We start from the raw sequence: 19,831 nt of genomic DNA, 5'->3' as shown, positions 1-19,831 counted from the left end.
ACTGCGAGCAGCTCTGCAGGAAGAATGGGCGCTATAACCTCAACATGAGACTGATGACGTCATTCACAGCATGCCGGTTTGTTCTCAGGCCTGTTTTGCAGCCAGAGGGGGACACAACCCCGTACTGAGCACATTAACCAGTTATCGGAATGTCTGTACAAATCTGTTAAGTTGGGGAAAACGAAGAACATTTTTGTCTACCGTTATGCAGGTTGCAGTTGTTTACGTACTAAATTCTTTGCATTGTTTCTACTTTACAATTACCTGTTTATACTGTTTTGTGGCCAAATAAAAGCATCTTGCAAAAGTTCATTTTGTTGCTTTAATTTTGAACACCAGTGTAGATACTGAAGTAGATGCGTACTCACGAAACCCAGGTGAGTTGGTTTAGGTCATGGCGTTGTGCAGAATGATAACTTGTCGCAACTATTCAACATATCTTGAAAAAAAGTTTCAAAGCCAAGATTAGGATAGCTTCTCACCGTAGTCCAGGTGTACTCGTAGCCGTCGGGGTTGAGGTTGGGGAAGACGTAGAAGTTGAACTGCCTCACGACGCTGCTGATCGCCGTGTCGTTGGTGGTTAGCATCTGGTTGACAAACCACGTGACGCTGGCGGGGCCGATCCACTCATTCGCATGGATACCTGTCGAGTCAGAATTCCGCAAATTATACTTTCGGTTAGAAGACGTTCACATGACTGAGACTGAATACTGTCACGAAATGTTACCATAGTTGTTCTCAGTATACAATCTAATATACTGATACTCTTTTCGTATACTTAGAATTTATGAACGAAGAAATGATAGTGGCCACAGGAAACTGTTGAAAACATACTTAACTTGTTTCACACTGAAGATGTGTGATTTAAGTCACAAACCAATATAACAGTCTAATGTTTTTTATTCCAGTTTTTGATCGCAATATCAATTCTTTTGACGATGACCGGTTTCAGTCAGTAATGACCATCCTCAGATCTTTTCTACACCATGTCCTAAAATGGTAAGACCGTAATGGCATCGTCAAAACATATAAATTTACTCAGAATAGCGTCGTCAAAACATATAAACATATAACAATGTCATTTCGTAATCTACTTTTGAGACAATATACATCTTCAGTTGAATGTATCTACGCTCTAAATATCATAATTCATTCTACATGATTTTCAACAGCAAAATACAAGACCTACTTGCATGGATCAAGTAATTCAATTATAACGCCTTCTGAAGAAAACTTCCAAATTCCAGCTAACACTTTAAGTTCCCCTCTTTTTTTTTGTTAGCATATAGGACTACCGCTTTTCTGACATATTCTAATGACTGTTCGCACTGCAATTCACCACACAACTAAGCACATTTGGGGTTGTAAGCCATTAATAGCGATGTTTCCCAACGCACACGCCACCGCCGCTGGCACATCTGTTAAGGGACTGGCCTCACATATGGAAGAAACGAAATTCAGATCGCGTTCCGACTATCCAGATTTGCCACATCATAAATCCTGTGAAAGGTTAAGTTCGGTTTTTAGCCTCCCCACCCTGCTCCTCGCAATCTCTTAATATATTTACTGTCCAACAAGCATTTTTTGCCGGAGAGCAGAAAATGCTCCTCCTTGACTTGCCCCTGTGATATCGTCGTGTCTACTTATACAGTAACAATTCACTCGAGAACTGACCATTTAATAATCCTCAGAAATAAGTGGCAGTTGCAAATAAAAATTTTAACACAATATTTAAGGAAGGAAACCGTTGAAAACGACCACATAGCCCTGAGTCATTATATGTAGAACACAATATTAAGCATAGCAAATAAAAAATTAGCCACTTTCCAGTAGACATCACGCTTATACAGTCTAACATTGCATATGATGACCTCCGTTCGGTAAGGAAGAGAATCCAGAACTTGCTTCAGATATGCCGTATCAATCAGGAGACGCACACTTATGATTCGTTACGTTAGAGCTACCAAATTACGGGGATGTTGATCGTTATGTTTCGGCCATTGTTCCATATAATTCTGGAGATAGCTATGGGTTAAGACCGGTTGATGTAACAGGCCAGTCGATGCACGATAGGGTGCTAGAGGATTCGTCAAACCAGAAACGTGTGTGGGCAGCCTTTGAAGTAGGCTATTATCTTCAAAGACTAATCGTGAAGATGTAGAAGAAAGGTCAACTTGAAATAAACATCCGGGCTTTTGTTCAGGTTAACCTCAATGAGTAATTCCAAGCAGTGGTACGGAGAGCACCCCCAAAACATCACGGAAGTATCCCCTGCCATAATAACACCTCCACAATGCGGGGTAAGCACGACATTGGGCGTCGATGTACTCAACGCCTTTCACCGTCCGAAAAGAGACAAAATCGAGACTCATCAGAGCGTAACAACACGTTGCGTCAGATTTATGTTCAACTGAAGACTGCTTCAAAATCGTGCAATGATCTTATCTGGGAAGCTGCTGAACTCAACGAACCTTTCCCGCGTCCGGCCACCGTGATTTAGGTTTTCCGTGATTTCCATAAATAGCTCTAGGCAAATGCCGGGATGGTTCCTTTGAAAGGGCACGGCCGACTTCCTTCCCTGTCCTTCCCTAGTCCGATGAGACCGATGATCTCGCTGTACAACCTCTTGGAATTGATCGATGAGAGGTTACGAAACAAAAATGGTCTAATAAACTTATGACTGGAAATGCATGGTTTTCGTGCTAGAGACCATTTATTGAAACATATTTTGTTACAGACACTGCGGTTTCATAAGCGCTGTGCCACGCAACCACAGTTACAGCATGCATGGTTCCCTCGTAGAGGATGGCACTGTTCCTCATTCGTCATGCCCTAGCACCCTCTGCTGCCATAGTAATTGGTAATGTTGTGTCCGATTCATTTATCTTGCTGACTCACCTTGTAGTGGATGTGACACAGTGTTGTACACAATAGTTTCGCATTCAAATCGAGAGCTTGCCGATAAGGTGTTTTCTTACGGAAAGGCAAGCCGCAACGGCCGGCGTGCAGCAAGGTAGTGTCAGAACACCTATCTCCTGCGACAACAACCACAGCATTCAGCGCCGGCAACATTCTTTCGCCGTTTCTCTGAGACAGGATCGTTTCCGTAGGCTCTTACTTTGTTTATCAGGTGACAGTGCGGAACTGTATCGAACGCCTTCCGGAAGTCAAGGAAAATGGCAGGCTTACAGGGTGTGCAGGACTTACTAGCGACAGCCTTTCCACATCGGGAGCAATTTTGTGACTGTTTTCTTCACTAGGCTACCACGAACGTGGTTATCCAACCTATTCACAGATGAGGCCACATTTACGCGGAGTGGTATCTTAAACTTTCAAAACAGTCATCTGTGAGATAATATTCAAGATCCCTATGATATCTTGGCAGCGAATCACCAACAACGGTGCAGCCGGAATGTGTGGAACGGGATAATTGGTGATAGTATTTTTGGACCAGTCTTCCTTCAACATCGCCTAACGGGTCTGAACTATCGGCCTATCTTGCGGGTGACTTTGCCTCCCCTGGTGGAAGAAGTGCCATTGGTGATTCAAAGGCTTATGTGGCTGCTACGTGACAATGCTCCAGCCCACTTCGCTCTTAACGCCCAGACGCATCTCAATCGTGTCTTCCCTGGTTGGTGGATCGAACGAGGGGGTCCAGCTGCATGGTCTGCTCCTTCACCAGATCTGAACCTGTGCGATTTCTGGTTAAGAGTCCTTCTCAAAAGTACCGTGTATGCAGAGCCCATTCCAGATGTGGAGATAGTGGAGCAGCCTATTCATGCAGCCTTTTGTCACTGTTCGGGTGTAGCCTGGCCGATGTGAATGTGTGAGACAGAAAACGCTCCGGCGCGTAAGCGCATGCGTTGGGACACATGGAAATCATTTTCAACACATACTGTAACTGTGGCTGCGTGGTACAGAGTGTATCAGACTGCAGTCTCTGTAACAGTGTATGGCTGAATAAATGAACTCTAGCATGTAAACAATGCATTTCTGGACATAAGTTAATTACACGTTTTTTGCTCCGCATACTCTTATCGATCAATCCCTAGTGTTTCTACATGGTGGGAAAAATCACGCTGTATAGAACTATAAATTTCTGTCATTAATATATAGAAAAAAGAACTGAAGCTTTCATTTTAATGTATTTTCATTCTACGAAAAATGCTTTAACTAGTTAGTATTAACTTGTGTAGCGACAACAGTTCTTAATAAAAACAATTCAGTTGCTAAGTGAACCTTGAAAAATCAAGGGTTCTTTGGTAATATTTAATATCAGACTACCCGTAAGGATCATGACCATACCCGGACACCACTACCAGAAACATATCATACGAACGGATTTTGTTTGCGACATAGTATACAAGATTCAAGCGTCTTATTGGAAAGAAATATGCGGTGTGTTCGTCATCCTTTGAAGAAAAGGAGAGTTTCAAGAAGTAATATTTTAACGGAGCCCGAAACGTAGTACTGCATAATGAATAAATCTAAGTAAAGTGGAACATACGGAACATGAATTTACCAGAAACATAACATCGTTTGAATAGCAGATGTAGACAGTAAGCACCAAAAGAAGTTTGTAGAACGTTTGTAGAATACCATGTCGACAAGAAAAATGGATATCACAATGACATGCATAACATCTGAATGTTGAAAGGATATTACGGATAATTAATGCATGAGATCTAAGCAGAATTTCCTTCCAAGAATTTTATCTGCAATACAATAAGCATTCTTGAGTGGAATAGATCACATACGGTCAAACAGGGCGAATTTTCACCAGTCGGGGTATCTTTGTACCATTTGCTAATTTTGTTTCAAATGTCTGCTGCTACACCTGCTTTCATTATTTTGCACTAAAGGTGAGGGTTTTATTGCCTCTGCGATTTCTAGTTAGCATTTCAGTTGTGTTCTCACCTTCATATAAGCTCTAAGACTTTTGATTACACTTTAACTGCATTGGCTGTGAAGAGAGCTTCTGGCGATGGTGATTTAAGCTGAGCAGTGACAGCTCGATACCAATAGGTTGATATTTCAAAGTAGCTACTGAATTAACACAATTTTTTTTACTACTTATTAACACCTGATTTCTTTCTGGAGTGATCCAAAATTATCCAGAGCATTTAACATAGGAAAAATACTATACTTTTTAGAACAGGTCTAAAGTTACCCTATATGTCAGGATAACGTTGAAACAGTATTAAATTTGAAATTTTACCCTACTAGGTCACAGTTAGTATACATTTTCATTTTCCCAAACACTCAGTAACTATGGATGAAATATGTTACAATGTCTGCTCTGATTTGGATTTTTTTGTGTCTAGCATTTTCAAAAAAATGGGAAAAAGGGCACAGAGTTACCTCGATCGGTTGAGAGTGTTTCCCCATGGTGGCTATTCTAAATATAACATATGCAGCAGGATACAAGCGCCGGTGCATGGTTACGGTTGGCCAGAGTCATTGAGTTCAGCTCTCTGGGAAGATCAGGCAGTCGGTGGTAAGGCACGTATTTGGTTAACTGTCGTTATCACACCGAGTATTCTTCCATACTTTTATGTCCCATGTCGACAGGATGTGAAGAAATATAACTTTAGTTTTACCCTTTACTAGTGACTATGAGCTTAAAAATTATGCTACTGGCCCCTGCACACATCAGAATGGCTAGAATGGTGTGATACAAGTCTTATTACTCGTCGTCAACTACTTTACGGGAGCGTAATGGAGAAGCAGTCCAGATGACGGCCTGACTGTCGTCAGCTATCTTGAATAGCAGCCATCTTGAATTGTCAGTGTGGTCAGATAGAGAAATCTGTCAAGACGATCAGACGAGATGGTAAGACGTTTTCCGTGTTACAATTTTAGCAAAGCAGTGCTGGTTTGCTACGCGCTGAGTGAACGGTGTAATTACTAAACGTATTTGAGATATTTAGAACTCTTGATTAAGCCATCAGATTATAATTTAGGTGTATGTCGGAAGTTAAAACAGAAACTGTAACAGGGATTTCACAAATTAATTCGCTTCTCATGTACAAAAAATGGAAGTCAAAAGTGAATTAAAATGAAATTTTATTGTGTTTATGTTCGTGTTTGTGTTTGTGTGTGTGTGTAGGGAAAGAAGGACACATACGTGTGTTGCAAACTGTTTTAAATATCTTCTTCTCATTCTCATAGTATTCAATCTGGATTTATTAAATACACATCAATTATAATTTTCAGATCCGTAAGAGTAGTGGTTTAAGACAATAATTAAATTCAGTTCGTGCTAGTTCTACCAGCTTTTACCACTGCCTCCTTGTTTTTCAGATGTTAGATATAGACTTATTATTTAGCTGACTCATGGTTGAACAAGAAAAAAGGAAAGTGAACATTTGGTGTGAGAAGTTTATGCGTCAAATCGTGTATATAAAATTTGTGAATGAACGCAGGGCTATGGTGCTGAAGATTTCTATTACCTTTCATCGTTAGAAGGTCTCACAAATTCTTGAAATATACGATATCCACTATCATAATGATTCTGCATCTGTTGTGATTCGCTACGCTCGCAGGTTCGAACCCTGCTTCGGGCTTGGATGTGTGTGCTGTCCTTATGTTAGTTAGCTCTAAGTTCTAGGGGACTGATGACCTCAGATGTTGAGTCGCATAGTGCTCAGAGCCATTTTGAACCATCTGTTGTGATTCGTTGACAATACTTTAAACGGACTAACAACTGCATCGAGATTTTTGGGTTTGGGTACTGATAGGAAGCTTTTTTTTACTCACCTCCCTCAATGACTACGATGGGATTTCCCGGTGCGAAGGTGATGTTCACGCCCAGGATCTCTCGACCTTCGTAACTGGATCCGCCCACAACCATTGCCACAGTGTCAGGGTATGTCTCCGACAGAGAGTGCAGCCAGGCATGAATCTGTAAATCAAGCTTTTGGTCAGAGTTGTGATAGGCTCACCTACAGCTATTGCAAAGGAACGGCTCTGGCAGTAGTCTGAGGATTTGGGTGAAAAACATAGAAAATATAAAGCTTGGTACGTACTTCAACCCCTCTTCCCTGCAATTCGTATTGGTTGTCTTTGTGCGTGTTAGGTTTGCATTTCTCAGGTAAGCTCTTTGAACAGATTCGTTTTATTGATGAGCCAATAAGCTGACGATGATAAATGGAGATCATTAAGAGTGGAATGCATGAAGTCACATCAAAGCTTGGAAACATACGGGCCAATCTTTTGATGATAATTATAGTTATGGGGAGTTTGTCCCAGAAGTACTGACGTCTTTCTTGAGAAACTTCCTGACACACTCATGATCATAAATTAAGGATAACTGCAGAATGTGGTGCCACACAACGTGGCACTACACAAACCAGCGCTTAATAGCAGAGGCACACACACGACACAGATCCGTAAGTCCACGGTATTGGTAATAAGTTGAGAAAACCGTCCCGAAACACATGTGCTACAAAACGCCACTGTCTCCTGCGCATGTAACCCGACATCAATGTGGGATATGATCACCATGCACACGTACACAAGGCCCACAACTGGTTGGCATACTCTGGATCAGGTGGTCGAGCAGCTGCTGGGGTATAGCCTCCCATTCTTGCACCAGTGGCTGTCGGAGCTCCTGAAGTGTCCTAGGGGTTTGAATATGTGCAGTGATACGTCGACCGAGAGCATCCCAGACGTGCTCGATGGGGTTTAGGTCTGGAGAACAGGCAGGCCACTCCATTCGCCTGATACCTTCTGTTTCAGTGTACTCCTCCACGATAGCAGCTGGATGGGGCCGTGCGTTATCATCCATCAGGAGGAAAGTGGGGCCCACTGCACCCCTGAAAAGGCGGACATACTGGTGCTAACTGATGTCGCGATACACCTGACCTGTTACAGTTATTCTGTCAAAGACATGTAGGGGTGTACGTGCACCCATCACAATCCCACCCCCCACCATCAAACCACGGCCTCCATACATGTCCCTTTCAAGGACATTAAGGGATTGGTATCTGGTTCCTGGTTCATGGCAGATGAAAACCCGGCGAGAATCACTGTTCAGACTATACCTGGACTCGTCCGTGAACATAACCCGAGACCACTGTTCCAATGACCATGTACTGTGTTCTGGACACCAGGCTTTACAGGCTCTTCTGTGACCAGGGGTCAGTGGAATGCACGTGTCTGGAGACAACTGTTCCAGTGGCTGCGGTAAGGTCCCGAGCAAGGCTACCTGCAGTACTCCGTGGCCGTCTGCGGGCACAGATGGTGAGATATCGGTCTTCTTGTGGTGTTGCACACTGCGGACGTCCCGTACTGTAGCGCCTGGACACGCTTCCTGTCTGCTGGAATCGCTGCCATAATCTTGAGATCACACTTTGTGGCACACGGAGGGCCCATGCTACGACCTGCTGTCTTTGACCAGCCTCCAGTCGCCCTAGCATTCTACCCCACATAATGTCATCAATATGTGTTCTTTGAGCCATTTTCAACACACAGTCACCATTTGCAGGTCTGAAACCGCCTGCACACTAGCTCGCTGCACCGTGCTTTGACATGCACCAACACACCTCTGCGTATGTGGACTGCTGCCAGCGCCACCGTGCGAAGACCACAGGTCAAATGCGCCGCATGGTCATACCCCGAGGTGATTTAAATTCGCAAACCGCCGATCAGAGCGTTGTTTCACCATGTATCAGCATTATCCTTAATTTATGAGAATGAGTGTAGAGTGAAAGTGTGTACCGGACCGGGGCTCGAACATAGGGATATTTCCTGTGAGTTGCCAGCGATATTTTCGCATGAAACTGACAGCCATTCGTATACAGTTTTATAAACAGTTCGTTCACACCGGTTCTCATACTGCACATATATCACTGAAACTGAAAATTGCAACATTCATCCATTTCAAAACATGAAAAGAAAAATTTAACAATGTCATCTATTTCACGAAAGTGGACATCAAAACGAGCACTTGAACCATAGTCCAAAACTTATTCCCAACAAAGAACTTGATGCAACCTGTAGAAGTGATCTGAAACAGTACTGTAGAAAGTAGAGAATCACAGAGGGACTAACAGCTTTGAACTGCTTGTGTACACAAGTATATATGAACTGTCCACGTGTGGGACAATGTCCAAGAGTATAAGTAATACTGTAGTAGCCTCCCCCAGTGCCGTAAGCTGTTGCTAAAGTGGGCACTCGTTGCACAGCTTTCTGTCGCGACCGTGACCGAGGCATCAGCTCACTCTTGTAGTTACATCGACCTCTAGCTTAATAATTGTTATTGTGTTCAAACTACCAATAGAAATTATGGACATGTGGGGAGATTACAGAGCTACAGAAAAAATATTCGCAGACAGACTGAAAGGAACATTTCTCGAATATAACCTTCACATACCGGTAAAGGAAATCAGTTTCATCAAATGAAATGAGAGCATTAAAATGAGTAGCAACGCATGCTTAAACTGTTCAACTTGTACCGCTTATTGAATTGACAGCCACACTTCAGTCAAAAGGAGAAAATCACATATAATCAATCCTAAAATACTGATGAGAAACACAGGTAAGCCAGAGAGAGATTCTGTCAAACGATGCTGTGGCGGCAGAAGACTTAACGTTACCTGAGCGGCAGCGTAGATGGCTCCGACACTCGGTTACGCTTACATTTTGGAGCTATCATCGTAATTTTTATTAATCAGGCTGTTGCGCCATACGAGCAACGAGCACGTTGAAAACCGGAAGCCATGACTAAAGTTATGACGCTTCAGATGGCTGTGAGCACTATGCCACTTAACTTCTGAGGTGATCAATCCCCTAGAACTACTTAAACCTAACTAACCTATTGACAACACACACATCCATGCCCGAGGCAGTATTCGAACCTGCGACCGTAGCGGTCGCTCGGTTCCAGATTGTAGCGCCTAGAACCGCACGGCCACTCGGTCGGCCATCGAGGAAGTCCAAAACGTGCTTGACTGAGGGTTACTGCCCGCTCTGAGTGCTTTTTAAAGCCTCAGCTCACAGTGATGACAATAGACTCAGAGAAGTGGCATTATTTTTTATGATCAACCTGTGTCTTTTGCAGCAGGACCACCGGAAGGACCACCGAGTGACCTTACTTTGCCAGGCACAGACGTCCCTTAGTTGCGGTTCTGCGCTAACCCGGACGACCATCTTCAGCAAGTATGTTGACGACTTGGGAAGAGCTCCCACTCTTCCAATCTGGAGAGGCGCAGCAGTTTTACTCTTGGCGTCATAGAGCGGGGACCCATCGACAATGACTTCAGGTGGCGGTGGTAGTGTTCTAGGGAACTCCAACTGCTCAGCGACACGTCACTGACACCATGCGTCCTTACGTGTCACCTCTCATGCGACAATAACGTTGTGCCATTTTTCAACAGGACAATGCTCATCCACACATCGCACATGTCTGCTTGATGTTGCGGTACTCGAGCGTTCAGCAAAACCCATGGGTCTGTCCCTGATCGCACACGTGCTGGGGCCAGTTCGGACATCAACTTTGTCTCAGCGTCAGTGTCCAGGAAATGAAGGACCAGTTAAAACAACTGAGGGTCAGTTTTTCTCAGGAAAGGATGCAACGACTTTACGACATCCTTCCTAACCAAATAAGGGCATGCGTGCAGGCCAGAGAAGGTGACACGTCATACTGATAAGTGGCTCATACTGCCAAGTTCCTTGTAAATTTTTCTCGATTTTGTATCATTGAAATAACACCAAATACCCTCTCAACCCGTAAAATTTTATTTCGTTCCCTAGTCCTATTCTGCATGCTTCACTTTTTCTGTCAGGTAGTGGATTTATCATCCGACCCATCCAGGTAGCTGCGCACGTTAGCACGTTCTTTGCAGGAAAAAATTTGGAAATATGTGGTAAGGACTATGGGACCAAACTGCTGAGGTTATCGGTCCCTACGCTTACGCACTACTTAATCTAACTTACGCTAAGGACAACACACACACCCATGCCCAAGGGAGGACTCGAACCTCTGAGGGGGGGGGGGGGGGGGAGCTGTGAGAACTGTGACAAGAAGAGACCGCACGGCCACCCCGCGCCGCTTCTTTGTAGGACTCGGGTAAATTCGCCGGCCCAGCGCCGACTCCCCCAGGCAGATTAACAACGAGGGCTGGTGTCCCGGCCAACCTGGATGTGGTCTTTAGGTGGTATCCCACTTCCGATTGGGTGAATGTCGGGCTACTACCCAAGTCCTGTCTCAGTTACACGATTCGTACAAATTTCCAAAATTTTCTCGCTCTTTCAACGTGGAATAACAATAGACGCAGAAAGATGTGGTACTCAGATTCCGTCCCAGGGAGAAGAGGTGGCGACAGAAAGGGCATCCGTCCACGCTCTACCACTAACATCACTAAATACAGATTAACATGCCGATCTGTGAAGACACGGAATAAGGCCAAGAGAAGGAACAATGCAACATCTTTTTTCTGGAATCAGGTTGGTTTCGTCCAGGATTCCAATACACCATATTATTGTGCACTCTTTTGGCTACAAAACCTTATTTTTCAAAATAATCTATGTCGAATGCGACGGCCTTCCTGCACCTTACTGGGTAAGCCCACGTACGACGGTAATCCCAAAACTAAGGGCTCCTATTTTTTTATAAGTACATAGACCTGTTTATTCCTACAATGGTTTACATCAGTTTACAGATTGAACATTTAGCTATTTTTCGACATAATCATCATTTCTGTCGATGCGTTTTTGTAGACGCAGTGGCAGTTTCTGTATGCTCATGTCATACCATCTCGCCGCCATGCTAATCAGAAAGTTGTGAACCTCGTCGTCGGAGCTGAATCGCTTTCCGTGCGTTGCGTTCTTTGGGGGAGGAGACCAGACAGCGAGGTCATCGGTCTCATCGGATTATGGAAGAACGGGGAAGGAAGTCGGCCGTGCCCTTTCAAAGGAACCATCCCGGCATTTGCCTGGAGCGATTTAGGGAAATCACGGAAAACCTAAATCAGGATGGCCGGACGTGGGATTGAACCGTCGTCCTCCCGAATGCGAGTCCAGTGTGATAGCCACTGCGCCACCTCGCTCGGTAATCGCTTTCCGGCCAAATGTTCTTGTAAGTGAGGGAACAGTTGATAGTCACTGGGTGCCAAGTCTGGACTATAGGTGGGTGAGTGATTATGTTCCACTGAAACTGTTGCAGCAGAGCAACGGTTTGCCTAGCGATGTGTGGGTGAGCATTGTCATGGAGAATGTGAACGCCCTTGCTCAACATTCCTCTTCTCCGGTTCTGAAATGTCCGTTTGACATTTTTTTTCAGAGTCTCACAGTACCTTTCAGCGTTAATTGTGGTCCCAGTGGGCATACAGTCGACCAACAATACCCCTTTCCGATCCCAAAAAACGGTTGTCATGACTTTACCGGCAGCTATGTTTGTTTGAATTGCCGCGGCTTTGGCGAAGAAAGATAAAGTGTAAAGTGGTATGCCCAGGTTTCGGCACCCGTGACAGCTGAGCCCAGAAAGTTGTCCTGTTCGGCTGCAAGGCGGTGAAAAAATGCGCGGGAAGCATCAACTCGTTGCCGCATGTGGTCCTCAGTCAGCGTGCGTGGCACCCATCTTGCGCACACCTTCCGGTAGTTCAATGCTTCCGTTAAAATTCTGTGAGCGGTGCTTCAGGAAACCTCAGGAACCAATGTGCAGAGATCATCCAGAGTGATCAGCCGATCTTCACGCATGCTTTGCTCACCCTTTACGTTCAAGAACCGAATAACTGTGCGCAATTCGCACTTGGCGGTAACATCCAACGGCAGCCCCCTTCTCAACGGCTGCCAATCCAAGAGTGAGCGCCTCAGCGCGGCGTGCGCATGTTTACACACAGCGCGTGAAGCATTCTTCATAACAGTGTGACCAACTGCCACACAGACAGAGTTTTGTACTTATAAAAAAATTGAAGACCTTTCTTTCGGGATTACGCTCGTGGTACCACCCTACTGGTCGATATCTGAGCCAACGTCTTGCCTCACTGAAAACCTCCCCATCATTCACGTACTGATATCGGGGAGTGCGTCCTTCGTTGGGCCAAACAAATGGTAGTCGAAGGTGCGAGATCCGGGTAGCAGCGTGGATGAGCAAGAAGAATCCAGTGACGTTTCGTGAGCTTTTCTCGGATGCGCGTACTTGAGTAGGGCCTTGCGTTGTCACGAACGAGCAGAAGATCGTTTGCATTTTTGTGGTGACGAACACGATGAAGTCGTTTCTTATGTTTCCTAAGGGTGTGTGCTGTCGACCGGCACGCAGCAGATCGGGCAGGTTTGTGCGACCTTTTTACGATGATGGTAGACGCCTCGCCCAACGATTCATCGTGCTTTTGTTCACTGTCAGGTCTCCGTGGACATTCTGCAAGTGCCTATGAACACCTGCGATACTCTGGTTTTCTACCAAAGGAACTCAATAATAGCTCTCTATTTGGAACGCTTCTCCATTACAGACGCCATTTTGAATCCTACGAATAGCGTCGCCACCTTTCGGATGTTCATGAAATTACGGGGGCTGAAGCGAGAATATTCCAAGAAGTCATACAACAAATTCGGTATTGACCGAGTAAGAAATGTGTTGCTTTACTTACTGAACGCTCCTTCTCGTATTATCAATCAGTTACCATCGCATCACACGTAAAATTGAAATCCAAATCTTTCCACTCTTTAATTCCTGAAGTTTCTGAATTACAATTCCTGTCTCAAGCGCTTCATTTTCTTTAGTCTACTTGGTTCTAAGGTTTTGTAGCTATCTGTCGTGAGTTTGACTTCACAGTACCATTGCTGGCGTTCGGAGACTTAAATAAGTTGTTTGTAAATAAATGGACAGGAATAGTTGCGGTACTGACACTGAGTCATAATTAAACGACAGCTGTGTGAAGTTTCCCACAATGAAAAATGAGAAGGAACGATCTGCATCTACTTTACAAAAATGTTTACAGTCAAGATCTCGCTCAAAACTATTTTCTACTGAACGGTCTTATCTACAGACCTTCAAAAACTTTTTTGGTTGTACGTCATGTTCCATTGTGCGTTCATTACTCTTCCCATCCTAACATGTATATTTTACATTCCTCACAGGTCTATCACAAATAAAATTTAAACAGGTTTGTGATAAGTAAATGCAACTTGTACAATTTATCATGTCTAGATACAAAGTAGTCATTTGATGCTTGTCAGTTGTTAAACTCCACAGTATATAGTAAAAGTGCACTTTTGTGCCAATGTATACATTTACATGACGAATGAAGCACATCTTAGAACGATCTCATTCGAAATACGTAGTGCATAGAGCAAGTTTTTGAAGATATGAAGATGATAGTTTCTACCTTCAAGACCGGTCAATGAAAGATAGTTTTGAGCACGATCAGTTTTGAGCACGATCTTGGCTATGAACATTTCTTTAACACGAGTCTCCAGAATGCTGGAATAGCTATGTGTCAGCAATTTCTGTTAATCATTACAACAAAAAAGAGGCCAATGCAGATGCACTGTAACTCTTCATTCGCAAATTTTTGACATGGTTTTTGCATTTTCGAAAATACTATTTTTGACTATTTTACGATGATTTGAAAATGGGTCCTCGTCCGAAACTAGTGATCGGGTGAATAAAAAAAGTGAAATCTGCGACTTGGGCTGGTTTCTCGTTGCACTGTTTTCTTTAACAGTAAGTTGTATGTGACTCTTCCTTGCCCTGAGGATTGCTATCGATTATTATGACTTTGGATCCAACGTCTTTGTCATGTTGATAACTCCGGTTCCCGGTCTATCACTGAAGTTAAGAAACGTTGGGCTCGGCTAATACTTGGATGGGTGGCAGTATCAGAAAATACCGTGTTACGAAAAGTATACGTAGAATATTCGTAGCAAGAAAGCGACTCCTTGCTACAACAGTTACAATTGTCAGAGAGTGTTAACGGTGTTGAAAACATTTAATACAGAAATCGTTATGAGGGAGGATGACATGTTCAGTACGCTCTGTGTGTGTTTGCTGAATAAAGCCACTCTGCCTTTCTAAAGAGCAAGTGGTATCTACCATCGTTACGTCAGAGTCACTAGTGCCTCACGTCTGCAGTATCCTTCTTGACAGCCATACATAGTATATACGCGATGTAAAGAACGTACCTCCGTGAGGTTGTAGTAGTCGTCCCATCCAAAGGATTCTCCTTGTCTCCTGAATCCCCTCTCGTTGTCTATAAGTCTGGAACAAGAGATACGTGATTAGATGTGCCCAGCAGATATATTCAAGAAATAACACAAAGCTAGGAAAGATGTAGAAAGAAGGGCTAGTCTTGTGTTTCAGTTTCTGCTTCGGAGGTCAAACCAAAACAGCATCAACAGATGAGTTACCTTCATAGTTATATAGCATCTACGTGCTTATTGAATCTGTTATTCAAAAGTTAACAGGGGTTGTTTCAAACCTTCGCCTACAGCTCTGCTGGGGATGCTTTCATCGAGGTTTCTGAATGTATCTACAGGAATGGGAGACCAATCTTCCTCAAGAGCCGAATCCAAAGAAGATAGTGATGTTGGACGGTGGAGTCTCAAGCGGAGTCGACATTCTAACTCATTCTAAAGGAGTTCTGGGTTCAGGTCCGAACTCTGGGCAAGGCAGTTCATTTCGCGAATGTTTCTGTCCACAAACCACTGTCTCACAGATACTGCTTTATAACAGAGTGAATTGTCATGCCTATGCAAACATCGTCTGCGAACAGTTGCTCTACTATACACTGTACACAATGCTGCAAAATGTGTTCATATCCTTCCAGATTTAGCTTTTTCGTAAGTGTAAGTAAGGAATACAACCTAACCACGAGAAACGTCCCCATACCGTAAATACCACCTCCTTCGCACTTCACTGTTGGCACTACACATGATTTCAGATAACATTCTCCAGGCATTTGCACAAATGCAAATGTTTCTCGTTTCCACTTCACAATCATATCACCAACAGTCGAGCAACTTTTGAAGTGTTGAAATGTCCCTGTTGGATATGTTACTCACGTGACATCTAACGGGTAGGCCACGTAGAAAGTCACTGAACTCCCCTGGTTGACCACGCATTCTACTATTAATACTTGTCTACTGACAACGCAGTATTCCCCGCCTCATTTTATACTGGCAGGTCCGCCTCACGTGGCATCTAGTGGTCAATTCCGCTTTGCATAGCAGTGTCTAAATACTTATTATCAGACAGAGTATTTGCAAAAACCCTGCATGGAACACGGGGAGAGGACTTGGGAGCCTTGTGTATACCAGCTCCTACAAACCCTTGGAGCAGAACTATGTATATCTAAATAATCAGTCAGTTCCTTAGTTATATTCCTCATGGGTTAATTTTGTTTCATGTATTGTGGTTTAGATAATATTACCTTAATTTTTGTTTAAACATGGCTACATGCCGACAATTTTTTCAAATGAGTCCACGTAACAGAGAACAATATTTAGTTTAATAACGTATTTATGTATGTACATATTTCAATTAAATACGCCAAAATTTTCGAAATATGTAGTCCTATTAACAGTGTTCTACATTTCACTCCGCGGTATCGTAGAAAATAAATGTGGTATCAATCAGTAGCATGCACATACTTTTGCACGTTGTCCACGTAGACAGCCGCCTCCATGCCGTAAATTTGGATCATCTCCAGGAAAGCATCCTGTATCCGCGGTGATACCATGACGTCCACCGGTTTGTTCACGGCCTTGGCTTCCTTCCAGAATTGTATCTGCAATACAGTGTTAGATTTACAAATAATGCTGAATGAATTTGCAAATGTCACTAAAATAATTTTTAAGTGATTGATTGTTGATGGCCTTGGCTTCCTTCCAGAATTATATCTGCAGTATAATGTTAGATTTATAAATACGCTGAATGAATTTACAAATGTCACTATAATAATTTTTAAGTGATTGATTACTGGGCTCATCTCCCCTATTTCTTCAGCCCAGTCTTCTATTACTCCGTAAGAAAATCAGATAGATATGGAGTGTAAAATCAAAATAATTTTTGTGAGTTTTTAAGAGGACAAGTTCAGCATGCAGATTATGAAGTGTGCTGGTTTGTGCAAGTTAATTATTAGTTGTAACACTTACACTGATGAGCCAAAGCATTATGACCATCTGCTTAATACCTTGTTATTCCGTCTTTGGAACCAACACGTCGCTGGTTCAGCGTTACAGGGATTCGACAGTATGTTGGTAGGTTTGTGGAGTCATGTGGCATCAATTGTCTACGCACGGGACATGTAATTCGCGTCAATAACCGGCCGCTGATTTGCGTACGCGGTAATGGCGCGCGATAGCGACCCAGATAGGGTTCCATAGGATTTATATCAGGTGAATTTGGTTGACAAGAAATCAATGTGAGTTCAGTATAATGCTTCTCAAACCGCTGAAGCATGGTTCTAGCTCCGAGATACTGACAGGTATACGAGGGTTATTCCGAAAGTAAGGAACGATCGGCCACAAAATGGAAACCACAGTGAAAAAAGTTTTTCACAGGTGTGTTGGACAGTGTCTCTAGTATGCCCGTCGATCGCATTACGTCGTTTTTTTAGTTCTGAGCACACAGGGAGCACATAACGATACCTAGAACAATAGTGTTTCCCGCCAAGTACGAGAGCCTGGTGAGAAATTTCGCCTGAAACTATGCAGCCAACATTGCGTAACTGTCGTGCGTTGTCCTCTTCAAGACAATTCTCAGCCGCATTCTGCAGGGGCAATGAAGATGCTCCTCCATCGTTTCCAATCGGAAATGTTTGATTACCCACAATACAGCCCGTAATTGTCTCCGTCTATCTCTGCTCACATGATCCGCTGACTATGAAGACAACATTTTGGCACAGAAAACGGGCTGTAGACCAGCGTATAGAATTGGCGGAAAGCACTGGCGGCTGCCTTCTATAACGAGTGTGTTGGAAAGTTGGTACAACACTACGAGAAACGTCTAAGCCGGATCGGTGACTATGCAGATAAGTAGCTGGAAAAGGTAGCTGACTGTTGCAAATAAAGCAGTTTTGATTTTCACTATGGTTACCATTTCGCGACCTATCGTTCCTTGCTTTCCGAATAGCCCTCGTACTTCTGAAGGATGACATCGCCGCCATCGGGGAATACATCAAACATGAAGGGATGGAGATGGTTGTGTCTTCGATTACTACCAAAAGTTGCATGCAAGCACAGGAGAATGTCTCCCATATCATAATACTGCTCCTACCAGGCTGTATCAGTGACGTGCTGCACCTTTAGAGCCACCGTTCACCTCGATGACGGCGTTTGTGGAGACGACCAGCGACCTTACGTAACAAAAATGTGATTCACCCAAAGACCCGACACGTTTCCATTGATCGACGGTCGAATCCAGATGGTCCTGTGCCCACTGCAATCGTAACTGACGATGTCGTTGGGTCAAAATGTGCACTCGTAGGAGTGGTCTGCTGCGGAGCTAAATGTTCCACAATACACGATGAAACGTGTGCTCCGAAGCACTCGTGCGTGGACCAGAATTGTGCCTCCGTGGCAGAAATGCCACGGTCACCATCTGTCTTACATTACAGAACAGACAAGTCTGAAAACCCTGCGTTCTGTGAGGAGTCGTGGACGTCCAACCATTTAGCGCCTAGTGGTAGTTTCACTGCCGTTCTAGCTCTTTCCATAGATGCTCAAGACAGTAGCACATGAACATTCGACCAGCTTTGCCGTTTTGGAGCACTCGTTCACAGACTCTACGTAATAATAATCTGACCTTTGTCAAAGCCGCTTATTTCAATGAATTTCCCCATTTGCAGCCCATATCTTCGTTTGGATGATACACCGTCCGTATCTGCTACGGGTACATACGGTATTTTTCTTATCGCATCCCCTACCCGCAACACCACAAGGCGTCATCCAACGTAGCGGTGAGCAGTGGTCATAATGCTTTGTCTCCTCAGTGTATATGGCTATTGCTGTATATTTACACCTCTGACGTTAACATTTTAAGTATCACTATAGCAAGTTGTTGTTTTGAACCAAACAGTAAAAACCGAGGTAGGTTGTATAATGGTTAGCACACTGGACTCGCATTCGGGAGGAAGATGATTGAAATGTCCGGCCATCTAGATTTAGGTTTTCAGGAAATGCCGGGATGGTTCATTCGAAAAGGCAACTACAGATTTCGAACCCGAGCCGTATGTGTTTTTATTTGTCTTTCTGATGCCCTACTGATAATAGTAAATCACAACGTACAGCTACCTATGTAACTGAAGTATCAGGACGGCTGATTTTCCAGGACAGCTCAGCAGATTGCAATGTGACTCGAATGGTAAATGCGCCAATGCGGCACAGGTATGCTGTTGGATCTGCCAAAGTGTCTCGAAGAGTCATTTCAAACGTAAGCCGGACGCGCGTTGTTATTTTGTGGCAAGAAAGGTTGCCCACAAGAATGGAAATGAGCGTTTGGCGTCATTGGCCAGGAGGCCCCTTGCGGGCACCTTGGAGCAGGTCTTATTACATTCTACGCCTCATTGGGCGACCTGCGCGTTCGATGAGGATGAAATGATGATGAAGAAAACACAACATCCAGTCCCTGAGCGGAGAAAGTCCCTGACCCAGCCGGGAATCGAACCCGGGCCCGTAGGACGGCAATCCGTCACGCTGACCACTCAGCTATCGGAGCGGACGTCCACAAGAATTGGCGCAAACGACTGGGATGTCATTCAAACATTCAGCCGCTGTCGCCACACACAAAAGCTAGAAGATATGTCGCCCGTTGTGAACACTACCATCTAAGGACCAAAAGCTACAGGTTATGGCTCGTAGCGTAGCGAATCTTAAACACTGTAGGACGTGA

The 19,831-nt window shown here is 44.0% G+C and overlaps 1 protein-coding gene across 1 annotated transcript in view; it reads right to left on the bottom strand.

Annotated features, from left to right (window-relative positions):
* Positions 1–19,831, bottom strand: part of LOC126354808 (zinc carboxypeptidase-like) — a 62,794-nt gene that overhangs the window by 25,898 nt on the left and 17,065 nt on the right. The window contains exons 3-6 of the mRNA XM_050004732.1: positions 16,591–16,727; positions 15,124–15,199; positions 6,760–6,904; positions 483–643 (exon numbers count right to left, since the gene is read on the bottom strand). Of these exons, the coding sequence (XP_049860689.1) occupies positions 483–643; positions 6,760–6,904; positions 15,124–15,199; positions 16,591–16,727 (519 nt within the window). The remainder of the gene's footprint in view (positions 1–482; positions 644–6,759; positions 6,905–15,123; positions 15,200–16,590; positions 16,728–19,831) is intronic.

This window comes from Schistocerca gregaria, chromosome 3, assembly GCF_023897955.1.
Source record: "Schistocerca gregaria isolate iqSchGreg1 chromosome 3, iqSchGreg1.2, whole genome shotgun sequence".
In the NCBI taxonomy this organism is placed as follows: domain Eukaryota; kingdom Metazoa; phylum Arthropoda; class Insecta; order Orthoptera; family Acrididae; genus Schistocerca; species Schistocerca gregaria.
Note: the sequence above shows the minus strand (reverse complement) of the source record. Positions and strands in the feature narration are given on the sequence as shown.